This window comes from Cebidichthys violaceus, unplaced genomic scaffold, assembly GCF_023349555.1.
Source record: "Cebidichthys violaceus isolate CVI_PGR_0920_01 unplaced genomic scaffold, fCebVio1.0.p SCAF_13, whole genome shotgun sequence".
Lineage (NCBI taxonomy): Eukaryota > Metazoa > Chordata > Actinopteri > Perciformes > Stichaeidae > Cebidichthys > Cebidichthys violaceus.
Genome location: NW_027176296.1, coordinates 1,454,098 through 1,479,214, shown reverse-complemented (window position 1 = coordinate 1,479,214; position 25,117 = coordinate 1,454,098). Strand labels below are relative to the sequence as shown.

The window sequence follows — 25,117 nt, the reverse complement described above, 5'->3', positions numbered from 1 at the left end:
AGCCGTTTGACAAAGTAAGTCGATGAGAGATGGATGTTCTCTAAAAAATAACCAATATTTAGTTATGTTGTGTACCACTAAATATATTACTCAGATACTAAATATTCTATGTAAGCTCTTTTCTGTCACTTTCTTAATAATAATAAATAAATAAAAAAGATCCTGTAAGTCATTATATCTGTTTAGGAAAAGTTTATTTGGGTTTTTCAATGTCTACAGTGAATGCATAATTTAATTTAAAAAAACAACAGATCTACTAAACTAGTAGGAACAATTAGCTACTATCAATTCATTGTTTTTGATTCTTTAAAGTGTCTTTAGGCTTTTAATTTGATATTTAGTACCTTTTGTACTGTTTGCAAAAGTAATTATTAATGTAGCATTATTACGTACTCAACGTGGACCAGTCCATCCAGTACAATCTGTTGTCCCTCCCATAAAGAAGAAGACCCCGCCTGCTCAGTCTCTTCCGGTATTGAACTGTAAACGCACATCAGATCATTACAACAACAAAGTACAGTTGAGGGCGCCCTAGGAATCTCACGTTCTATATCGTATTTGCATTGGCAGATAAACCTGCGTGATTTGAGCAAAAATGCAAGTAAGTGAAAATATTTGTGTTGCTCGATATGTTGTTTTGTGGATAGAAACGTTAGAACTTGTAGAACAGTTTTGATGGACAGAAAGCTGCGCAAACAGTCTGTTATTAGTCAGTGGATAAACATAAGATCATATAACAGAATGAGAAATATGTATTAATCAGTTGATACATGGGGTAATATGTGGAAATATGCATGAGTATTTTAAATAACCATTATCTGTATTCAGTAAACAGGTGTAACATTAGCTTCTCAGATATGTATCCTGGGCTTGTCTGGACATGTTTGTGTACTAGGATACTTTCTCAAAGTAGCAATTCATTCATCAGACCATAGGGGGCATTACGGCATTATCGAAACATAAACCAAATATTATTGCCTTGTCGTTCAGTGAATAAGTGAAATAATAATAATAACACAAGTTATTCAGTCAGTTCTCTGAAATGACAAAGTTAACCATCCTCTTATCTGGGTTGCAGGATAAGGATCTGTTGTACCCCAGTCTTGCCAAGGAGAGGAGTAGGCACAAGAAGAAGAGGCTGGTGCAGAGTCCCAACTCCTACTTCATGGATGTTAAGTGCACTGGTAAGACTGCACCACGCAGCTAAATGTTATTATTGATTTTCTAATGAGTTTTGGGATTAAGTAAGTGCTTTAAAGTGGTATATTCTAATTGATCTTATTCTCTGTACTCCCCAGGCTGCTACAAGATCACCACCATCTTCAGCCATGCCCAGACAGTGGTACCTTGTGCAGGCTGCTCTTTAATCCTCTGTCAACCAGCAGGGGGGAAATGCAGACTAACTGAAGGTAAAAAATACATGAATATATGTACTTATGTTGCTTTGGATTTCTCCAAGGTATGCAATTATGTGGATATATGTTCAAATATGACAATTTGTAAAAAAAAAAAAAGAAGGGAAAAAAAGGTGAAAAATTTCAATTATATCCTTATGGTTTTCACTATGATGAGATATTGAAGCATTTGCTTTATGTCTCTCTAGGTTGTGCCTTCAGAAAGAAATATTCCTGAACAGAAAATGTGCAAAACACCCATGACGGGCAGCTGGAAGAATGGACTATATTTGGGTTTAAGTGATCCTTAGTAGAGAAATGTATCTGTATCTTGAAAATGAGGAGTGGAATGTCATCCCTCTCCCCCGCGGTGTTTCATACAATAGAGCAGGAGAAGAGCAATGCAAGCTCAAAATACACTTCAATCATAGACATGCCATATGATCAGAATGAATTATATCGGCATGTAAATCATATATAGCACTTTTATGTAGAGTAGTTTTGACTACTTCTATTGAACGAGTAAAACATACTTTGAATTCTTCAAAATGCACACAAAGTCCAATGAGTCATGATTTCTGTAAAACATTTATTAAGTTGACATGGGGGGGGGGGGGGTGTTGGTGAACGAAATGTTTCAAAATGGCCTTGGTCATGTGTGAGGCGCTTTTCATTGCCCTGTCATGAGATAAAAACCATGACAACCATCACAAACAAAAATAAAACATTTAAAGAATTTATTGTCGGTGTTGTGTGTGTTCTTTGGTCTTGAGAGTTCCCCTGGAAAATAAGAAGTTGTGTAAATAAAACAAAACCAAAAATAATCATAGCAATACAATTTCTCAAATACCTAACATTATTCTACTATATACAATAAGTATCCGTGGTTGATAAAAGCTTGACTTGAGCTTCAAGTGGTTTTGGGTTTAGCTCGCACATGTAATACAATATATTGTAAATCTAGTAAATATTGGCTACATTATGGCAGATTGTTGGCAAACATGATGAATGTGTCAACGGTCAGGTCAAGCTTAGGGAAAGGTAGTACAGGTAAGAAATGCAGGTCACTGCTAGATACTGTACATGCACAGCTCTCAGGGCAGCATGTGCCTTGACTTGTTAATTTATCAATGAAACCTTTCCATAAGGTCACCTGTACATTTCACCATCACGCTCATCACACAACCAGATTAAGTAGCATACTGCTAAGACAGGCACACGTGAGCCAAGTGTCTGTTAACTTGTAGCCTCTTAAGGTGGTTCAGCATGATCAGAAAAAACAAGACTGTTGACTAACATCGTATCACCACTGGGTGGCACTTCAGAGCCCAAATGTAGCCACAGCAAAACCCAACACCATCTGTAGCATATGTATTAAAATAATCAGTCAGAGGCTTAATGTATGTGCACATAAAATGTAAAATTGAGCCAGTTTAAGTGGTTCAAGCAATGACCAAATCTGAGGTTTCTTTGGGTGTGTTAGTTGCCGGTTCTTTCTAAATAAGTGGTCAAAAATCATTTCTGGGGAGAATTTCTGCAATCACCGCTGGGGATAAAAAAGAAGCAATGGGGTCCAAATTACTTCCCATCAGAAAAAAAAGAAACCAAGTTGTGCCTTAGAAAAAAAAACATCAAGGACAAGCATTAAGTTAAACCCCCTTCACACTGGGAATAAAGATTTTACAGGTCGAAATGTGGAATGGAGTCGAACATTAAAGGAATGTTACATGACGATCTCATCCTCTCCAGCTTCCTCTCTGTGTTTTTATAAGCTGTTCAGTTCCTGCAGGGTCTGGTCCAGGACTTGATGCATGCCCAGATTCTCCTCTTTGGCTTGTGATAATTTCTCTGGAGGGAAAAAGAAAAGTGACATGGTGAAGCCTCAACCATCAGCAAACAATACTGCACCAGCCATGGCAATGCACTCTCCTTTATAGGTTTGTCAGCATCCCTCGCAAAACAGCGCAGAGCACTGTTTTACTGGACAGATGTTTTGCATAAATAGTTTGATTAAAGTTGTGCCACATGCAAAAACCTCAACCACACCGCTGTGCCTTTCATGCATAAACTGCTGACTGTCATTCTTTGCCAGAGACTGTTAGTAGATTACACTACGGACATCTTAGAGAACTTGTGTGCTGCATTTGTTGTATCCGATGCTACCATGTGTAAACATATATCAAAAGCTATCAAAAATGAGTTAGATTTACAACCAAAATAGTGTTTCAAAGGGGATTTCAAGCTGCATTAATTCACACAAAAAAACAGAGTAAATCTCACCTTGTCCCACATAAACTTCCTGATAATTAGACGTACAATGTACATAGCTACAAGTTTGACAAAATCAGACTGTTGGTTACCTAATTACAGAAATCACAGAGTGCATGGTCATGTACACTACGTAGTTGAGGTTATGCATCAATTGTTTTACAAAGGCATAAAACTTGAGAGACAAAAGCTGTAAAGTAGGAAAGAGGTTTTTTTTAATTCATCATTTCCTGCATAGAAAGATGGGAAGAAGGCACATACAGTATGATCCACAGAGAGAATATGAATTCAAAGCACAAGATAGAGAAAGTGAAGTGAGAGGCAGAGAGAGAAAGATGTCAGAGCATCTACAGAGATGTCATGTCATTGAGGGCATGGTCCAGCTCCTCACTAATGGCTTTGTACTTCAGCTTCTGAGCATACAATTCATCTGGAGGTCAGAGGTCGACAGGAAGTACAGGCAGGTTGTCAGGGACAGCGGCGACACAAACAAGCCAAAAGCAGGATAAGAATGAGAAGCAGAAGAAGAGCAGAGGGAGGAAGGAGAAGACACAAAAAAAATAGGTCAGGCTTAAAAAATGCAGAAATGCTTGGAAGAAAGAATGATGCATATATAAGTACGCTCATGGCTCTGAAGCTGGGTGAGCTTCCAGCATTTAAAACCTGCTCTGACTGTCTCACAAAGCTGCACCAATAACTCTAAACTCAGCTGCCTGTGGTTTGACAACTAAATAATACTGACGTAAAAACATCTGAGCACATTCTGTCCTCTTTGTGGCCAGGCTGACATGGAGTAGTTGTCTTTTCGAAATTCTGCTAAACAACCCGTTTGTGGTTCATCAACAAAGTGGGAATGAAGTGGTGCAACACTACGACATGTGAGTGGTGCTGATCACATACCTTCCAGGTCATCAATGGACTTTTCCAGTTTGGCCACGCTCCTCTCTGCAAACTCTGCACGGGTTTCAGCCTGACCGAAACACAGACACGGAATGTTACAAAGTAAAGAGGCAATCTGTTACGCAGTGAATTCCACATTCAAGACTGGAATACTGCAGGTTTTCAAGAGCCTTTCGGTACCTTCCAAAGTAACCATAGACATTACATGTTTTACGTTTAAGTTTTCAATGCATGCAGATAATAATAATACTTCACCCCTAAAATGATCATTTATACATCAATTACTTTGTTACCTTGAGTTAGTGAAGAAAACTTTGTTTTTCTCGCATTCCACCACAGTGAACGGACAATCAAAGAAAAGTCTTGATGAATTGAAGTAAATGGATTTGATAACAGCAAAACTATATCAAACACAATCACTCACACAGCTTGTGCAGTCTAACCCAAATCTCATTTATCCAGTTGTGTGCTCGCTACTTCCCAAACACATGCATTGTCGCTAAAACTTTACCGTTTAAAACACTTCCACACTAACAGTCCTCGCACGGATGAGGAGCGCGCCTGCACAAGCGTGAAACTGTTTATGCGGAAGTGTTTTAAATAGTGAGGTTTCAGCGAAGATGCATGTGTTTGGGAAGTAGTGAGCATGCGACTGGAGAAATGAGACTTGGATCACAATGCAAGAGTTTAACATCAGCCAACGTATCACATCCGTTTTGAAGTTGAAAACGGATGTGATACGTTGGCTGATGTTAAACGCCGCTCCATTTACATATTCATCAAGTTTTCTCTATGTTTCTGAACTCTCCACTCACCGCAGGAGCATGCGAGAGAAAAAAAGGATTTTCTTCACAAATTCAAGGTAACAGTACGGGGGGAGTATTTCATACACAGCTGATCATTTTTGGGGTGAATTATTACTTTAAACTGATCAAAATGAATGTGAACCAGTTAAAATCATCCATTTAGTAACAAAAATAACATCTTAAATCCAATGAAAACTTGAAGAATAAGTTGATTATCTTTTGGCATTTCCTTTTTTTTTTTTTTAAAGCTGTATCCAGTAGAGGGAGGCAGGAAACGTAGGGAGAGAGTATCATGGGATGACATGGCCTGATTTGACCCAGAGTCACTGCAGTTACATTGTATGTGTCAAAGTCCTCTACCCAACTGTGAGGCCCGTCCCACTGTTTTTTCTTAAAGTATCACAATAGTGCCAGCTTCTATTTGGGACATGGCTGTTTTGTTTCCCCCCCAAAAAACATACAGTACATGTGATCAGTAGAATCAGGATCTCACCTCCTTCAGTTTGTCAGTCAGAACTTTGATCTCCTCTTCGTACTTGTCTTCTTTTTCGGAGTACTTTTGACATACAGAGACACAGAGAAACAGCATTACCTAATCAGTTACAGAAATGCAAACACATGCTTTCACCTACAAATGCACACAATGTGAATGCACACACTCATCATACAAGGATAATAATTGCTCCAACAGCTATGGCACCACTCCCTCTGAGGAGTGATATGCAAAGAGAGAGGTAGTGGCACGAAAGAGGCGAGGCGTTTTCATGGCCTGGGAACAAGTTGTGCTGTGATGCCAACCTCGGCAGGCCTGACCATACAAAGCAATGGCACGTATTTCTTAAAGTCACGTGGTAAAGCTGGCATTCCATCATTCTGCCTGCCTGTGCCTGGGGAGGAATTTAACGTAGCAAGCAGGAAGAATGCGCTGCAGGTCTCTACAAGCTGTTGGTTCACATATACCAAAACACCTTACGATGCCATTAACCCTGCACATATGTGAAAAAGCCTCAGCGGCTTTTTAATGAACATTGTTAGGGGGAGCCTGAGATCTAAGATATTCATTGCCAACTACGAAATTATTGTGCAAACATAGATTCAAACATCTACATATCATGAGAGTCCAGCAATCTTGATACGCTCAGGTTTGCATCTAAACAACCTGAGGGGAAAATAAATGGTTGCGTTGTAAGTACGGCCTGATGATACACAATTATAATGCCGGTTGTGTGAAACAATACTTTGGTGATGTGGTACTCCTCCCTACTCACTCAAATTACTGTCCACTGAGCCATGAGATCAATGATAGCATACAAGGAAGTGGAGATGAGCACACGCTGGTTGCCAGAACGGGTGTTCAGTATGTACTGTTGTATATATTTAGAATGTTTATTTGTGAAAGAGAAGGAAAGCAACTCCATAAATCATTATTCAGCTGTGTAAGTATTTGCCAATATGATTAGAAAAATATTTTTTTCCGTTGATGCATTGTGAACAGATGCATTTGTCATTGTCAGAGACAGTGAATGCATCCCAGCTTAGTAAACAAGTGTTTTTTTATTACCACTTTGTGGCTAGCCTTTCAAATAGGCCTGACATTATGTTTATCTTGAACATTACTGGATACAAAAAAAGAGAAGTTGGTTGCAGTCTGCTGCATTTTTCCTGTGTGGAAAAACACCACTAATCTAGCAGCTCAGGAGGCCAAAAAAAGAAGTAATACTTGTAGCTAAATGTGTATTTCTGCTGCACGGTCCAGTCATCGGCATGCATATCACCCACATGCAACATGACATTCTCACCTTCTCAGACTGGGCTTCTAAGGACTTCAGGTTGTTGGTCACATTTTTCAGCTCCTCCTCCAGGTCCCCGGCTTTACTGTGGAGGGAAACAGACACATGCTTGGTTTCAACGGAAGAGCGAAAGGCGCGGCCATGTGTGTATTTGCTCTCGCGTTAGTGTGTTCTCTAGTTTTACCATTCTGAGAGTTCGGCCCTCTCCTCAGCTCTCTCCAGCTCTCCCTCCAGGATCACCAGTTTACGGGCAACCTAGGACAACAATCAATAAACGTTTTTGGTCTTGAAACACAATAGAATCTGAACGGACAAGAGTAGGTCAGACTAAAGACTAAAAGTTGAGTAAAATGAAAAGTGGAGTGCATCCCAATCTGTCTCCGAACCAGCTCCCGCTGTCAAACTCACCTCCTCGTATTTACGGTCGGCCTCCTCGGCGATGTGTTTAGCCTCCTTAAGCTGCATCTCCTGGATCTCCATCTTCTCCTCGTCCTTACTCGCTCGGTTCTCAATAACCTTCATTCCTCTGATTGGACAAGACATAAATAAGGCTATAAAAGATGTTGTGAAAGCCCGAACACACATTCTCACACAATTATATAGGCATAAATGCACATAAACAAAATAAAAATCTAAAGAAGATAAACGTTGAATCTTTTTTAATGCAAACTGACCTCTCGCTCTCATCTGCGGCCTTCTCAGCCTCCTCTAGTTTCTGCAGTGCTGTGGCCAGCCTCTCCTGGGCTCGGTCCAACTCCTCCTCCACCAGCTGGATCCTACGGTTCAGACCTGCTACATCACCCTCCGCCTGTGAGGAGGAATAAATGTGGGAAGAGAGACATTTAGTCATTCATTCATTCAATTTTAAATCATCCAAGCCTTCCCTTCCCCCTTTTTCCCCGCCATAAAACAGAAAGAGAAGGAAAAGGCACAAAGAGGGCAGTGGGGGGAGAGAAAAGTCAGCAGCTGAAAAATATATAAAACAGCTAGAAAAAAAAGGACAGCAATCTGTAGTTTTATTCTAACTGTCTGCACAGCAAAAACAAATATGTAAAAACAAAATCGACAGTGATAAGTCCACTCTAAAATAAGCTTACCTCTACACTTTTAAATATAAAGCTTTTTCTAAGATCATGTTGAAATGAAATAAAAGAAAATTAGTCAGGGATCAAAATGTATTTTCTAGACATCAGGCGGGCTGTCCTGTCCCGTGTTTTCCTGATCACCGCTACTGTGTAAAGGTTTAAAATCTGGCGTTTCATTCCTCAGCTTCTCACACGAGGAGTGCAGAGCAATACTCACTGACTGAAAGTTCCTTGTCTCATCACAGTGGAATGAACAGAAAATCTCAGTACATCATCTTTGTATTTTCTACCTTTGTCTTCTAGGTATCCTCCATTTTTAAACCAAACAACAAAAATGAACGATTACGATTAAGTGATTACGTATGTTGGAAAATACTGAATTTCCCCCTAAAGTAAGACTTTTTGTATAACAGAGACTTTTCATCTTCGGCAACAGTTTATATATGTTTTTGTAAAAGAAATAAACCAAAACTAAAGTTGTGTGTTATTATGGTATATATATGTTATCTAAACTTGTTAAGGGAAAAACAATGTTTCACCTGTTTTACCACTGCAAAGAAACTGTGCATCTTCTTCAGAAAGGTGTTACTAGTGGATCGAGGCAGACATGATGGGAGAAAGGCAGCTACATAAACATTTGGTGCAATGCCTCTGCAAGCACTCTTATTATTAAAATACAGTTGTATTGTAATGACTATAGGGGGATATTCTGCCTCATCACCCAGTACTGCATCTGTGTTCTGTATACTCATATTAAGACGTAAAGACTGAATCCACGTAAAGAAGTCTGACTGCAAGAGAACTAAAATACGTTTCATTCCATCTGTAAGTGAGGTACTGTAATCTATTCGTCACGCTCTCTGGGGCCCGCCCATGTTTCACAAATCAATAGTTGTCTCGCTGATGAATAATAACAGAAATGGAGACAGCTGGAGGTCCTTGGAGGATCTTCTACAGAAGCGGTCTGGCTGGAGAGTGTAATCCTTTTTAATATCTGAAGATCACGGGACTTTGGATTTGAATGAAACGTTTACAAAATCTCAATTTCCTGTGACTGTGAATGCAGAAGTGGGACAAGTACGTTGGACAATTGAGCTTCTTCTCATCTGCCTTTGGTAAACAAAGGCAGAGAGAGGAAAAAGAAAGCAAACAGACAACTAAACAGGCATTTCCTCTCAGTGGGACACAGAGTTTATCCAACCACCACCTCCTAGGGAGCCGGTTTCAAACTGGAAACCCGCCCACCTCAGTATTCATACAAAGGTCACAACAAAGAGACTGTCCACTGATAAAAGTTTACAACCAGGCAGCTCAGACTCCAAAACATAACTCCACGTTTGAACTGCCACAATGTTGAATTATTCATTCAAACTCAGAGTACTCACACAAGTTAACTCCCCGTCACTAAAATGAAACACCTGGGGATTTCTCAGACAAACAGACGTTACTCTGTGCTCAGTTACAGAGCAGAAGTTAGTAGGTCAGTGACTCATTTGCTAGTTATTCAGTTCAGAAGTCAGGTTGCGAGTCGGAGCAACAGCCAAGAGTGTCTGCGATTCAGCTTACAGGTAGATGAGTCACTCTGACAGCATTTGGCATGATAAAGCCATTAGAACAGACAAAAGAGAAAGGATTGGCAATGAGGAGGAAAGGTAACACTGCAGGGAGAGGAAGAGCAAGCTCAGAAAGCTCAATGGAAACTAGTTTTTATGTCTGTTTGTGCTGAGAATAAATAGACTTCTCATCTTTCATTCTGTCAGACACTTAATATTTCAGGAAATGAAAGCATGGTTTCCTGCTCGTTGGCTGCTGGCACTGGCCTCTTTTTAATTTTTAAGATTTTCTCCCCCACATCTCCATGTCATCCTAAACTGCTGACTAGCCAGTCAGTCTTTCCACATCTCCTTTTCTCTCTCTCTCTCTCTCTCTCTCTCTCTCTCTCTCTCTCTTTCTCTGTGCTCTCCCAGGTCCTGCCCTCCTGCACCCAGAGCTGCCAGGGGAGGCCGCTGATATGAGACAGGAAATGTCTGTCGGAGTCGCGTTGACGTGCCTTAAAACAGCCAGCACTTGATAGAGGAAAACCTAACCCAACACAGAATGAATGAAAGGTCACAAATTGGTCGGACAGCTTGAAATCTCATCAGCGATGTCCTTCACACAGGTCTGCGTCTGTCGACACTACATCTGTGTGGTGAGAAACGTTGAGCACAATTAAACCAGAGCCTGAAATAACAGATATTGCTACTCGCTTAGTGAAGCAATGTGCTGTGAAGAATACCGCCTGCACACAAACAAACTATTCACAAGCTTTTAGGTTCAGCCACACCGGCACATCAAACGGTGCGATGCACTTACAGACACACGCACACTCTGCAAGCATGCAAACAAACACTGTCGCTCGGTCAATACGTGCTTCTCTCAAACAAACATCACCAGCTAGCAACCGGCTAGTTTCCTGCCAAGTAAAATGTGTGTCGTCATTCGTCAAGCGACACACAATTACAAAAAGCCTTGTGGCAGTATATCTATGCTCGCAATCAGATGTGTGCAACCTGGGGTGTTATCTGTCATCAGCTTTTACCAATCACAGGGGGGGGAATCCCCTTGTAGACAGAGACAGCCTTGTGTCAAGTAAAGAAGCTTATGTGCATACAGTACATACTCTCATGCCTCTAATTTACTCAACCATGACCACGGAAGAGAAGAGGTTTTTCCTGTAAGTCCTTAAGGTAGTGTTGAAAATACATTTCCTACAGCTTAATAAACTCCTTTAACACATGCTTAGAGCAACACAAGCTCGTTTAGCATGCAAAGCTTTTGCCAAAAATAACAAATGTGACTGCAATGTTCAGGTAAAAGTCGCAAGAACTGAGAACCAGTAAACTTTTACTCTTAAAATAGACAATGAACGCTAATTTGCAAATGAGGATCTTGAAAAAACAGTGACAGGAAGTCAGCTGCCCAACATTCTTTCATTTCCTCCCTTTGATTGTTCTTTCTTTCAGAGCTGGTATTCTCTCTGTCTCTGGCCATGCCCCTTCCTTTAGCAACCACTTTGCATTCTCTGGCTGCCAGGGACGCACCACTGCCTTATATGGTAAAACAAACGATGGGGAATGTTTGTGGTGGAGTATCACGAAGATTGTGGCAGTGAGCACACATGTGCACGGACACGCACACACGCACACACGCACACACACACACACACACACACACACACACACACACACACACACACACATTTATATATTCTGTAAAAGATACGGGACCACAAGTAGCTGCTCTGTTATCAAGTTGGCTTAATATGTAACCGTGCTTTCTAAGAGGTGAGTGGTATGTCAGCAACTGCTGGCTACTTAACAGCTCCCCTTGACCAGTTAGTGCCTTGCTAAAGGACATTCAGTCATAAGGAATACTTCAACATTTTGGTAGACTCGCTTATTTGCTTCCTTGCTGAGAGTTAGATGACAAGATTGATACCAATCACCATATAGTTAGCTTAGCTTAGCACAAAGACTGGAAACAGAGGGAAACAGTTAGCCTAGCTTTGTCCAAAGCTCACAAAAATGTGCCTTTTATGTCTTGTTTGTTTAATCCATACAAAAACCTGAACTGTAAGAATGACGCATTTTGGTTTTATGGTTATTATGTGCCAGACTTATTTTTGGCCGGCTGGAATAACCTGTCAGTCTCCACTGGCTGTTAGGCAACCACATCATAACAACAAAACGACAGTGTCGTTTTTACACTTCAGTTTTTTTAATGGATTAAACAAACAAGATATAACGTATTAAATAGTGAGCTTTAGAGGAACTTTTGTTACTTCTGGACACAGCCAGGCTAGCTGTTTCCAGTCTTTAAGCTAAGCTAACTGGCTAAAGGCTGTAGCTTCATATTCAATGTACAAACATACAAGAAGAAGCTAAAGGCGAGAGAGCAGTAAGCGTATTTTCACAAAATGTCAAACTATTCCTTTCACAGTCAGTGCTGCCTGTTTATTCTGTATTATTTTTGTCCATGATAGCAAGCTAGCTGGCCAGCGACAAGTGAGAGTCGTTGATATTATGGCTTGTCCATCTCAAGCATCCCACGGTCCATTCTAATCAAAGATACAGGCAGTCTTGTGAATTTTCTAAACAGGCATGACAGAACAAGTGCCAATTGAACAATCAAATTTACAGTTTTAGTTAGATGAGAGGTCTTAGATAGGACACTGCCATGAGTTTAGAAATTGCCTCTGTTATAGGAAGATATGCTTTATGAAACTTAAGTTAAGATAAGCAGTTAGGATATTTGTCTGTAAGGTGGATATGTGTCTTTCCTTTACCACTTTGTCACTGGTCTCTACTTAGTAAACAGTCTCCCGCCTGACTTGAAGATACAGCACAGTTCCACTGGGAGTGACTTAAGAAATACCTGAGTGTATTAAAGACAAGATCAAGGACAAGTGAAAGAGGAATCTAATTATTGGCTGATTCCAGGGCAGTGGGCTAATGAGCTGCACAATGCTGTTGGGGTTCAGTGGAAGTTATTCCTGACACTGCTGCTCGCCACTCTCAATGTGACTGTGTGTCTGTGAGTGTGTAATCTTTTTACCATAAAGATCTGGCATGCAAAGAGAGCTGCATACAAGGTATAGGCCAGCCTGTCATGAGGTTTGATATGTAAAAAAAGGTTGTTAAACTTCCAGACAAGCAGCACAATGAGATCTCTCTGTGCAAAAAGTAGTATGTCACACTTTCACACAGATCTTGAGCTGGTTTGAGTCTTTGCTGCAGAGTACTGATAATGACAAGAGGTTCATTGCAACCCATTTGTTAAGAGGCCCTTAAGCCCTGAATCCACAAAATGTAACACGAACCAAACTATTTAGACAGTTGTCCTTCTTGCTTTTATTGGAATTTACATATATCTTCTAATGCTTTTAATTGTGTGGTCTTTGAACACAAAGAAGACAGGTGATTTAACTACCAGCAATCTGTTCAGCAGTTTATCCTATAACAATACAACTTTTAACACAGTGCTTTCAGGCTAAATGAATACCAACGTCCACTCTGCAGTACTAGCACCAACATGCTAACAGGTACAGAGATCCTGCTTTGACAAAAGCATCCCGGAAAATGTTTAAAGCATCTCACTGAGCCTTGCATGCATCTATAAAGGAAAAGGCCGGCATCATATCCACGCTCTAAATGCTACTTAATGACATTATAGCAAATTTAGCTTTGCAACCCGCAACCTTGGCCTGCATAATCAGCTAAGCCACAAGCCACTAACATGGGAGTTTTCTCCAGAAGGCCAGCGACTGCCAAAATGTATCAACATGTGGCAGTTATATTTGGAAAGTTCAGCTATTCCCAGGGAGAATGTCCCAAAGAAAACAGTGAAACCAGGAAGTAAATCTTTCCACGGAATCTGTGGAGTCTGCTAGAGGCCTAGGTTAAAACCGTCAAGCTCACTGACCACACCAACCAGCAAACAGATGAAACCTCTAGTTCATTTTGACAAACTGATGAGCTGAAGGAAGTTTGTCGAAATTACTTCCTGCAATTAGCTTTCACGGTTGTCATGTAGGTAGAATACAACTTCAGTGTGTCTAGCAAATCCAATGTAAATGTCAATATGATAGATGAAGATTAACTTTTTTTTATACAGAAGTAGATTAAATCAATAGCTGACCCTCATCACCATAAGACATCTAATGTCAAGTGAACTGACAAGCGCTCATGTCGACATTTAAGATGCGTTTAAGTATTAAACTTTCACTGAAGTTGTACACCAGACTGGAATATACGTTAACTTGTGTAAACACTCATTCCACCACACAAACTAATCTTCCTGTTGATCAGGGATGGAGCTAAGGGACAGGAAGTGTTGGGAGTAAAAGCACAGGAAGTGCTGGACCAGAGTCGGCAGACGACATCCTGGGAGGGGCAGTTGGTGTGGTGGTGGTGGTGGTGGTGGTGGTGGTGGGGGGGGGACCTGCTTCCCAACGCTTATACCTCAGTGGAGGTTTTGAGTCCCACTTCCCTTTTCATCTGGTTTTAGATATGGTTCACAGACTGTTTCTGCATTCTATACCAATTATCACCATGCCAACCATCGTACACAGCATACATACAAAAACTTCTAAAAGGAAAATTGATGCTTTTTATGTCTATGTCATTATTTTGTCTCACAAAGAAGCATAACTCACAAATTTGCTTCCATATTATAAGGAGCTAACCAGACCCACCAGATGGTTTGTTACACAGAACAATCTGAGAAACAGTCATTGGAAACTGTTTGGAAAAGGAACTTTCAAAACACTCTTACGTAATACAAGGGAGACAACATCTTAACCATTGAGAAAAGCCTTCGGTGCCATTCTTTGCTCTTCTTTCCATAAAGAAATACTCTCCGGTTCTGATATAACTGATGCTCTTGCAGCATCTACGCAAACCTCTTTAGGAGACGGCAGTGCTGTTTAGAACGTACCGTCCCCTCTTTGTGTCGTTACGCCACACACCTAAACCACGCCCCTAGCTGCTGGTAGCACCTAACAAGACGCTGATTGCGCATTATCTGAAACCTGACAAGATGGATTTTCATGTGATCTTGCGATATCGTGAGAATCCAGCTGCCATGCAAGGTAAATAAAGAGCGGCAAATCTGCTCACACAGCTTTCAGGTTCATGAATAAAGTACAAACCATCATCTTTGGCCTGACTCTCAACTCTGAACCTTCAAACAAGTAACTGCTGTGAACGCTTTGAAGAAGGAACAGCTCATTGGGAATAACGGCTGTAAATAAAACACATCTGAGAAGGTCAAATGAGGGTTCAGTACTATGTCATGTCCCTTTAATCTGACAGCCTTAAAGCATTATTGAGTGGTTTAGTAACGTCTCCAGAGGCGTCAAAACCAAACTAGAAATAACACGAAGCAATTACTTTCATTTTTTAGTTAGATATGTGCCAAATTTTCAAATTTTCAAACAGTGATTCATTACCTTAACAGACTCAGCGAGGTTCCTGTTTTGATCTCCCCGTGCTCAAATGAAAAGAGTTTTTGTGCCAAGGAATAACTGCAGGTTGCCCTAATTATTCACATATGGGACCACACCAACCCCGCCACACAAGTGCACTGCTCTGTTTGACTTTGAATGCACAAGGAAATGGAAAAAACATGTCCACATTGCAGAAATAGGACAATTTTAATCCACCTAATTAACATTTATAAGCAGTAACAATACTTTCAACAAGTTGTTTGCATACACTATAATGTATAATGTAGGTCTTATAATGTGTTTATTGCTCTATTTAACAACATCTTTAACTCCTCCTCTAAAGCTTCCATAAGTGGGTGTTGGCATATACAGAGATAATGATTGACACTACCGTTTAACATTGACGAGTTGTAACTATATAAAATATGTCATTATTGGAGAAGAAGTTATTAATTGTTACATTAAAATGTCCGTATATATGCTTATAACTACTTTATAATGTGTTATAAACTACTTCTGTGTGTATATACTCCTCATGAACAATAAAGGAGATTAAGGTAAAGTGTTACAAAGTAAAGTAATACAGGGGTAGTGAAGATCTGCCTCTAATTGGCTGGAACTTGTTGCCTTCTTCCTTGTTTATTGCTGATGAACATGATTGATGGAAGGTGGAATATGGAAGGATTAATGATTTAAATAACGTTGCCTATATGGATGGAATAAAATGAAAGATCGGTTGGAGATTTTCATTTTTTGATGTGGCGTCATAATGAAACTTATTGGTAACCATAATGCTGATGTGGCACACTGATTAACAAGAAGATGAAACATTCATATGCACCACCAGAAATACAAGTCATCTATCCGTTTAAAGCTTTTGGATTTAAAGAATGCCTGCAGGTTGGAGATTTGAACCAAACAAACATGTATAGACCATTAAAATTAGTGAAGAAGGATAGAAGGCCTCCACCAAAACAATCACAATATGTTGAAGTCAAGGTACTTAATATGTCCCAACATGTATCGACAAACAGACAACTATGTATTAAAGACTTAAAATATTTTCAAATGAATGTTTTCTGACGTCATTGATGTGAATATACATTGCCTGTTACCTAATAGGCAGGTTGCAACAAAGGGGTAAGTCCTACAGCCCGCCAGCTCCTTTCATCATCGCAGCTCCCATATCTTTACAGCCACACCTTCCCCTCCCACTCTCCTCGGGTCTGTCTACTTGTCCTGTCATTAACCAGCTCCTATGCAAAGGATATGGCACCGAATGCCATAAAGCAGCACGTGAAACAAGTCAAGACTGTTGCCTAACTGTGCTGCTAAGCATTTTTTTTTTTCTCCAATCCATTCTACCTTTTCTGTGTGAAGTTACAAAACTCGGATGTGGACAGAGTCAAGAGACAGGCCGGTGACAGACATGATGAATAAAAAAAACGGAAGAGTCGCTTTCAAAATATCTGTGCTTCTAGTTTGAGAAAGCACACATCTGTATAACTTTAAAAATCTTTCAGTAAGTAGCTAAATAAATGCACTTTACAACTTCCCAGAGTCCAAATTGACAATTTCAAAGGTCTTGTTTTGTCTGACCAACAGTCCAAAACACAAAGATATTCAGTTTATGAAATAAATCCAACTCTAGATGAAAATGGCACATTTTCCAGACTATTCCCTTGAATCGCTAATAACAGAGTAGGCATACTTTTAAGTATATATGCCCTTTATTTTCCTATCATCAGTGGAGGCAGGATGGTGTGGTGGTTGGACATTTAACCAAGCAGCTGCTGGCACACATCCCCCCTGCTGAAGTACCACTGAGCAAGCAAGTGAGTGAAAAGCTAATTTCCCTGGGGAGTCACAACATTATCCCCTTAATCTAAACGTTGGCAGCTCTAAAAGCTGCTAAGACCTCATTATAAAGTAGTTACAAGTATAATATAATAAAGTATGAACATGATTTATATTCATAAGAATCTGGTCAGTCTAATAGATTAATTAAATTGCACAATAGGTTCAATGATGTGTACGTGGGCTACATTATTCACAGTACTTCTACAGTGGCCTGTAAATCGGACAGCACTGAGCATGCGCACAGACCTGCAGGAATCCAAACTTTTTTTTTTCATTACAGACCAACGCCTTGCATTGTGGCACAATCACGCCCGCGAATGAATCAATGACATGAAGTAACTTTGTCTTTTTAGAGCCCGAGAGGTGAATATGGAGAAGTTAACTTCATTGAAACAGTCTGACAGGTGATAGCAGAGCAGAGCAGGGTTAGAAGAGCGGAGAAAAGACCTTAATAAGAAAGTAGGCTAGAGGATTTGATCGTCTCACTTTCTCTCGGAGCTCCCGTTCACTGTCCAGCTCTCTCTGTAGGACCTGAGCTCGGTCCTCTGCGTCGTCGGCCTGCTGCTGCAAACACTGAATCTTCCTCTTCACAGCATCCAGAGAGTTCAAACCTGCCATTGTGGACTGTTTACCTACTAAATTTAAAACTAGACGTTGAGGGAGGGGGGGCAAATGCAGTTTCTGGGTTGTGCAAAAAATAAAATGAGCTACTGCGTCCTGCTTTGTTGGTCTATATAGAATAATATGACAATAAGAAAAAAGACTTTGGTATAAAAAAAAGATAAAAATCGATGTAGGTCCGGGGCCAAAGTCTTTGGAATGTAAAGGAGTCGTTCAAGTGCAAGAAAAGTTATATAACCAGGAAGTAACGCTGTCCAGGTGTTCTCCAAATGTTTCTTCTGGTTTGTAGGAATGATACGTTCGTGAGCCGTATAAAAAGTTGTCCTCAGGAATGTTGCAGTTTTTTGGTCCGGACGAGAGTTTGAGGAGAAGGATTAGAAAAGCTGCGCGGTGAGGAGAGCGGAGAGCGCCAGACTGTGCCGTAGGAGGAGAGAGATGATCGGGATGATGAGGTCAGAGAGGGCGGGGCGTGTGTCCTGTAGTGTGTGTGTGTGTGTGTGTGTGTGTGTGTGTGTGTGTGTGTGTGTGTGTGTCACAGTCTATGGTGAGTGTATGTGTGTGTGTGTGCTGATCCCTGTGACTGATATGATCATTGCTGTGAGACTTTCAGAAGAAAAAGGACAGCCAGGATGAGTAACTTTCAGATGAAAAGGCCCAGTGCCCATAGTTTAGATTTCACACACAAACTGGATGTGACATTTCCCTTTACAGACTCATGTTTAAAGTTTGAAGTTTCCTTCCTGCTTGAAAACACAATATGCAGTATAATGTGTACTTGGATGCCGAAACAACTTCCAACATTTCATTGGTCAGCTCCACTGACCTTATGAAGCAGATAGAATACCGCCCATGACATGACTATCCTCATTAAATACAGTTTCCTTGACAATGTCATTAAAAAAGTTCTACACAGTGAAGTATACACTTGGACACTGGTATTGGCAAATACCCTGAATTAGGGTCTCATAATTGGGTTAGGGGGGGAAAAAGTTGGATACCGACCTGAGGGTTTAGTGACGCGATACACATCTTCTAAAATCTACGCTTTTTGTCTTGTGAGATGCTGAGATCACAGCCTCAACAAATCAAAATGAAACATCACTTTTCAGTGTATCTACTCAAAACTCACAGATTACTCAACCTGTGAGGGAGGGGTCATGATTTAGCATCACTTTGGTCATAAAGGGTCACGAGGTAAAAAAGGTTGAGAATTACATAATATGGTATATTGTGTAGAGTTAGAGCAATATATGTAAGATGATATTAGCTTATAACATATCTGCGTACATGCCGGTCGATGAGTAGCAAGAAATTGCAGTGCATAAATGCCAAAAATATGATTTAAGGTATTTAGGAACAGTGTCCCATTACTTATATTGTGTACCTGAGAGCTCTGACAAGTTCATTTTAGAATGATGGGATTCCTTGAATTAACAAAATTTGAGGAATTCTTACAAAAATGTTTATGTTATGTGTCAGGCAATAATATCATTTGATGATATGAACTGTCATAATTACTTATGTTCAGTGAAATATTAACAGAGTTTATGGCTGTACCGTTACATTATTCTAAATATCTTGTGCATCATTTTTACAATTTACGATACAGTTCAGTCAGTATCAGGTATTGTTGAAATAAATACAAAATAATAATATCGGGGTTTTTTCAGTAAGTCAGAATTTAGGACAAACCCCGTGGTGTATATATAAATGAATAAATTTCAGTCATCCTCACAAGATGATGACAAAGTAAATCTATTCAGTACACTTTTATACAATCATGCACAATCAAATATAGGCAACACCATAAATGTTTCTGTTTTTGAGGAACCGTGTGACTGTTTGTCTTGAAGGAGTATGCAAACAAACATCATCCACCTGCCTGCTAGTAGATGATGTTCATTGTGTGGGTGTAAATCAGATTTATGCTGCATCCTTCATGTTTTCTCTGCCTGTGTTTACCCTCTCTGTTCTCTATTCACACGATTGGCCTTGTGGGCAAATACGCTGGCTGGACGAGCAACTAGGCCAGCAGATCTCAGCTCGCTTCACTTCAGGTCCAGCTCAAATTCAGTCCTGCTGTTCATCGCGAAGAAAAGAAAATCCCTCTCAATCAATCGCATCTGTTGATTGAGCCTCTCTCTGTCTGATTTGCCCCCTTGCGCCCGGAAAAGCTGGGAGCATTGATTTCATTAGACACAGGAGTGTGGGGCTCTCTGTTTGCCTTAGCTGCATTCCTGACATACCAGAGCCCCCCTCCCTGCTCTCTGCTTTCTCAGCCCGGCCGCCCCCACAGTCCAGCTTTCCCCTAAAACAGTAACTGTTGCCTCTGTGATTGCTGTGATCAATGCCTGTAGTCCAACTACTGTACGTGGTGCCACCCTCTTTGACTCTCACAACCTTAAGCTTTTGATCGCTCCTAAAAACCGACTCTCTGTCTGGTTGATTGAGCTGACGGTGAGCTGTCATGACCTAAATGTCAGCACCACCAGTCGATGGTGCAGGCACTATTTTTTCATAAATCACAACTGCTTGCTTGTTGAGGTCTTTGGCTCACTGTTCTGCTTTCCCAGCCCCCTCCAGGTTTCCGATCTGGCCGCGTTCTCTGTGTGAATTGAGATGTGTAATGACTTGACTGCTGCCTCTAATAAGTGACATGTGGAGGGGGATTCATGGAGGTGGAGCAGAGCGGCTTTACTAGCTGGAAATGTTGAGCATGTAGGACTTCACTGTAAATATACTAAACATCTATTTTTAACAAAACGTAGGAGTGGAAGCTACACCTAGTCCGGCTCAAACCATAACCTCAACAACTACTTTTTCCCGGGGCCCACTCGACCCCCTTTACACGTGAGGCGTCTCAGAGCTACTCAGGAGTTTATTTGATCACTGGGTGAGGATAATCCAGCATGTCTCAGCCTCAGTCTCTGTGTCCGTATGTCAGACACTTCCCTTCTCTTTGTTCGTAGTACAACACTGCATTTCCCTGGGATATCCTCCACAAAGCTCAAACAATACCACATCTTGGTGGCAGTTTGGAGGGTTTTTGTTTTCATGATGCTTCTCCCTGCACGGTTTGCTTAGTAATCCTGTAGGAATCACTGCTTAACTGGTAGGATTGGTATCTTATTCGTACCTTTGACATAATTTACTCCCTAATTTGGACTTTGTTTTATACTTGAGTTCCCCCCTCCCTCTTCTCTCTCTCTCTCTCTCTCTCTCTCTCTCTCTCTCTCTCTCTCTCTCTCTCTCTCTCTCTCTCTCACCCTCTCACACACACACACACACACACACACACACACACACACACACACACACACACACACACATACATACACACACACACGAGTAAACACACATGCCTGTACACATAAGCACTAAAATGCCAGAGGAACCACCACAGACAGATCTACAGTGCTGTGGTTTGCGGTGTTGCCAACAATCTCAAATATGATCTTTCTTTCCAGATTGCAGCTGATTAGCCACAGGAAAACTGACATTTCCAATGTTCCGCTAAGTTTACTGAAATTAATCATTTGTGTATACAAAAACATTCTCATAAATGTGAGAGTTAGTTCGGGTCTGATGAAGCAGGCTCAGTCGTCCTGTTATGATTCTAGATTCATAAAGGATTCTGCAGTGGTGGAAGAATTATTGAGAGATTTTACTTTAACCAAAAGTAAAAAAAAAAGAAGTAAATGTTCAGCATTAAAACGTTTACTTAAAGAGGATATCCAGTGTTGGGGAGTATACTAAATGCCTCACTTGAGGCAAAACATCTGGGGGTTGGAGCCAGAAAGAAGTGAGCTTCCTAGACCTCATCTCTGCTTCAGGCTTGTGGCTCAAGGCTACATTAGCATAGCATAACACACCTGAATCTCTGACCAAATTGTTGATATTGTGGAGTTGAATCGTGGGTAACGTAGGAGGCAGATTTTGACAAGGAAGAAGAATGTGTGAAATAAAAGCTGCTGCAATGAGTTTGATTCTGTCCATCAGCCAGTCTGACGATGCTTTAGGAGTGTGATAAAAAATCGATGGAGTACAAACGTATTATGAGTTGATAATACTTCAAGTATCACAAGTAAATGTACTTGTTAGGCAAAAGGATTGTTGTATTACTGGTATATTATTACTGATGCATTAATGTATAATCAGCATTTTATTGTTGTAGCTGGTGAAGTTAACTACATTATGTACTGTTGGGTAGTTTAATCTATATTAAAGCTTTATATTTTATGAGCTGATCATATGTGTTGTATAAAAAAAGATGATTGATTGATTTACAATTGATCTACAACTTCCAGATAAATGTAGTTTAGTAAAAAAGTGCAATGATTCCTTTTAAAATGTAGAGGTATAAAGTAGTATGGAATAGTAAAGTACAAGTACCTCAAATAGTACTAATAAAGTACAGTATTTGTGTAAGTGTGCTTATATTCCAACACTAGACATCAACATCTACAACATATGAGATGGAAAGTATGTCTGTGGTAATAATTACATGACATTTAACAGTAAAAAGCACAAAAAACCTAATACTTCTGTCATGCTGTTGTCATTATAGCAAAGTCTGCATGTACAGTACACAAACTACTGGAACTGTCACACTGGACATCTACATAAACAGTAAGCTCCACGCTCCTAACAGGGATGATGATGATGAACAACAAGTTTGTTTGTTAACCTTTCTGCTCTGGTTTGGAGGACCTGATCTGTTATCAATAAGAACACACAGACACCTGGGACCATGGGCCTAATGTGTGTGTGTGTGTGTGTGTGTGTGTGTGTGTGTGTGTGTGTGTGTGTGTGTGTGTGTGGGTGAGGGGGTTACAGTTTATCCATGTGCTCATCTTTCAGGACTGGCTGCACAGGAATGTAACAGTCTCTGAAGTGCTCCAAACCATTCACTGTGGATCAAAGTAAACCCACAGCTGGTGCTGGCTTAGAACCATCCAGCTGTGGAAAGATGGGCTCTGGTTTTCAGCGGTGCCATAGTAATGTGAGTGTGTGTCAAAGTCGGAAAAAGCAAATCATTAACGACAACAGCAGAAGCCTCTTGTCAACATGTACTCCCTTGCTAAGGAACAAATAGGACTGTATCATTATTAATGTAAAGGAACGGCAGTTTCACTTCACATTTTTAGTCAGGTGAAGTGAAACTGACCCCCCCTGTGTGTGCGTGTGCACAGTATGAGTGTGTGACCCTTCACTCACGTCTGCAGCTTTCTTCTCAGACAGTTCCAGTTTCTCCTGAGCATCTTTCAGGCCCTCAGAGAATTTGTCTAGTTCGTCCTCTGTCTGCTTCATCTTCTTCTGGAGGTCCATCAGCTCATCCTCCAGCTACAACAGGAGAGACTGTTAGTCCAGTTCATTACGCCTTCTCAGGTCAGTGTGTCTTTATCCAAATTCTACGTTTTTTTTGTTATCCAACCCCTTTCCCCAGTTTCCCCACTTCAAAAAAACAACCTGTTGATATTAGAAAACTGATCAAATCCATTATTTTTAGTGGATTTGTGCTGTGCCTAAGTAATGATTCAGTCTGATGGGACGACATCAAGGCCAAGGTGTTTGAATTCAGACTAATGGTAAAGCAGCAGCGGCTGATTTGAGAGTCTAATTTAAATGTTTGGGAACATTTAAATGGTATTGGTTTACTCAATATCTCATGACATAACCCAGGTATGCAAAGCAGAATCCTCTCTCTCTCTCTCTCTCTCTCTCTCTCTCTCTCTCTCTCTCTCTATGTCTCTCTCTCTATGTCTCTCTCTCTCTCTCTCCTCTCTCTCTCTTCCTTCCTGCTCTCTCTCGCTCACACATGTACACACTCACAGTGTTTAGTGTTCTCGCTAATCAGTGCCCCCCACAAGGGCCCATGAAGTACTTCTGATAATCCTACAGCATTCCACATTCATTCTCTCCTGGTGTCTAAAAATACAGCTGTTATCAGTGAGAACACACAGACGCCTGGGACCATGGGCCTAATAAGTTTCTGTGTGTTTAATCTCCCATATGTGTGTCCGCCTGTATCCATTTGCATGCTTCTCATGTGCGTGTGTTGTCTCCTGTGTTGGATACACCTGTTAAAAAGGCTTTATGACACACAGAGGCTCCGTAAACTCTCTTCCAACTGGTCCCGGAGGGAGCTGGACTCACTTTTTCCTCTCAAGAGACCTGATTCTGGGTGGTCTCATCACCTGAAGTGGCCAAAACCACCTTGAGGGGATTTGATGAGCTTTCTTTTAGCCTCACTGTAAACAGCATTAATAGTGACCTATTTGTGTTAAATTCAATTCCTACTGATTTCTGTCAGTATCTGTTTGTGGTGTTTGGGTGGTGATTCTTGAATTTTTACCCATAAGCAACTGCACAGAAACCAACCCTGGTGGTCAAAAGAATGTGTTTATATGTTGGGATTCCTGGATGTGTTCTTCATATTAGGTGATGAATTTTAGTTGGAAATGAAGTACATGATTACATAACAGAAAATGGAGACTCCATGGCTTTCGAAAACTTATGGAAGTGCGGCTTGGCCTTTTAAGGAGGTATTTATGCTTCCCACAGCCTACTGTCACAAAAAGATGTTTTTTTACCATCCAGTCTCTGAGCAATGGCAAATGAATATATATTTTCATAATACAGGCCATAAAACAGTAAATTAGCTATGAGGAATGTAATATAGATAAATGTGACATTTGTTTACAGAAAGTTTCATGAAAAGTATGTCTGGTATTACGAATAGCTTAAAACAGGATAAAGAGGAAAGTCTTAAAGGAAAACCTTACTTGTGCCTTATGCCAGGTCTGAAGAACTTTATTTTTATAAGTTTTGCAGCTCATCCACCAAAAGTCAAAGATTAACACTGCCTTCAGGAATAAATTATTCCTTTGCTTTTTTCGGTGTGTTTGGCAGGTATCCTAATCCATAACTTTAATGTTACTATTGTATTAGCTTTTTAAGTGATCGAAAACAGCATCCCTGAACACTTTCTAATTGTGGACATAGTCTTTGTCATGACTACTGACCCTTGCATCCCTTTTTTATGTCCTCTTTCATTCCCACCTGCTTGCATTTGTCCTCTGCCGCCTTCTTGTCCGTCTCTGCCTGCTCTGCCCGGTCTATAGCGTTCTCCTTGTCCAGTTTCAGCATTTGCATCTTCTTCTTGATGGCCTCCATGGTGTCTGCTTGGTTGGATTTCCTTCTCTGAGATGGGAAAAATGCAGCTTCAAAAAGCTCTAATCTCCTGTTGTGTTGAGATGTATAGGAGATTCTGTCTTACGTACTGCACTGGAGAGAGCTGGAGTCCAACAAGGCTGCAGAGAAATAGAGAAAGAGAGAAAGAGAGAGACAGAAGGGGGGAGAAAGTGGGAAGGAGACAGAAAGAGCTGTGAGAGAGATGGAGAGT

At 40.7% G+C, this 25,117-nt stretch overlaps 2 protein-coding genes across 6 annotated transcripts; one reads left to right on the top strand and one right to left on the bottom strand.

Annotated features, from left to right (window-relative positions):
- The first annotated feature begins 467 nt into the window (after positions 1-467).
- Positions 468-2,134, top strand: LOC137870235 (small ribosomal subunit protein eS27-like). Its single transcript, XM_068707279.1, has 4 exons — positions 468-601; positions 1,079-1,184; positions 1,299-1,409; positions 1,604-2,134. Exons 1-4 carry the CDS (start codon positions 596-598, stop codon positions 1,630-1,632), a joined length of 252 nt encoding a protein of 83 aa, XP_068563380.1. The 5' UTR covers positions 468-595; the 3' UTR covers positions 1,633-2,134.
- On the bottom strand, positions 1,964-25,117 carry tpm4a (tropomyosin 4a). 5 transcript variants are annotated; one of them, XM_068707274.1, is made up of 10 exons: positions 24,996-25,115; positions 24,775-24,915; positions 22,930-23,055; positions 7,833-7,966; positions 7,567-7,684; positions 7,343-7,413; positions 7,168-7,243; positions 5,862-5,924; positions 4,563-4,632; positions 3,856-4,092 (listed from the first exon to the last, which is right to left on the bottom strand). In XM_068707274.1, the coding sequence occupies exons 2-10, from the start codon at positions 24,886-24,888 to the stop codon at positions 4,010-4,012; spliced, it is 855 nt and encodes a 284-aa protein (XP_068563375.1). In that variant the 5' UTR covers positions 24,889-24,915; positions 24,996-25,115; the 3' UTR covers positions 3,856-4,009. The 5 variants fall into 5 exon arrangements, with proteins under 5 accessions (XP_068563376.1, XP_068563378.1, XP_068563375.1 ...); XM_068707275.1 differs by lacking the exon at positions 3,856-4,092 and adding an exon at positions 1,964-3,242 and having other exon boundaries at positions 24,775-25,117; XM_068707272.1 differs by having other exon boundaries at positions 24,775-25,115.

Excerpts from the sequence above, each read along its gene's own strand:
- LOC137870235 (XM_068707279.1), top strand. Across the intron at positions 1,185-1,298 it reads CATGGATGTTAAGTGCACTG|GCTGCTACAAGATCACCACC; the intron begins GTAAGACTGCAC and ends TGTACTCCCCAG. Across the intron at positions 1,410-1,603 it reads GAAATGCAGACTAACTGAAG|GTTGTGCCTTCAGAAAGAAA; the intron begins GTAAAAAATACA and ends ATGTCTCTCTAG.
- tpm4a (XM_068707275.1), bottom strand. The coding sequence starts at position 24,888 with ATGGAGGCCATCAAGAAGAAGATGCAAATGCTGAAACTGGACAAGGAG. Across the intron at positions 23,056-24,774 it reads CAGAGGACAAATGCAAGCAG|CTGGAGGATGAGCTGATGGA; the intron begins GTGGGAATGAAA and ends CTCCTGTTGTAG. Across the intron at positions 7,244-7,342 it reads AGGGCCGAACTCTCAGAATG|TAAAGCCGGGGACCTGGAGG; the intron begins GTAAAACTAGAG and ends TTCCCTCCACAG.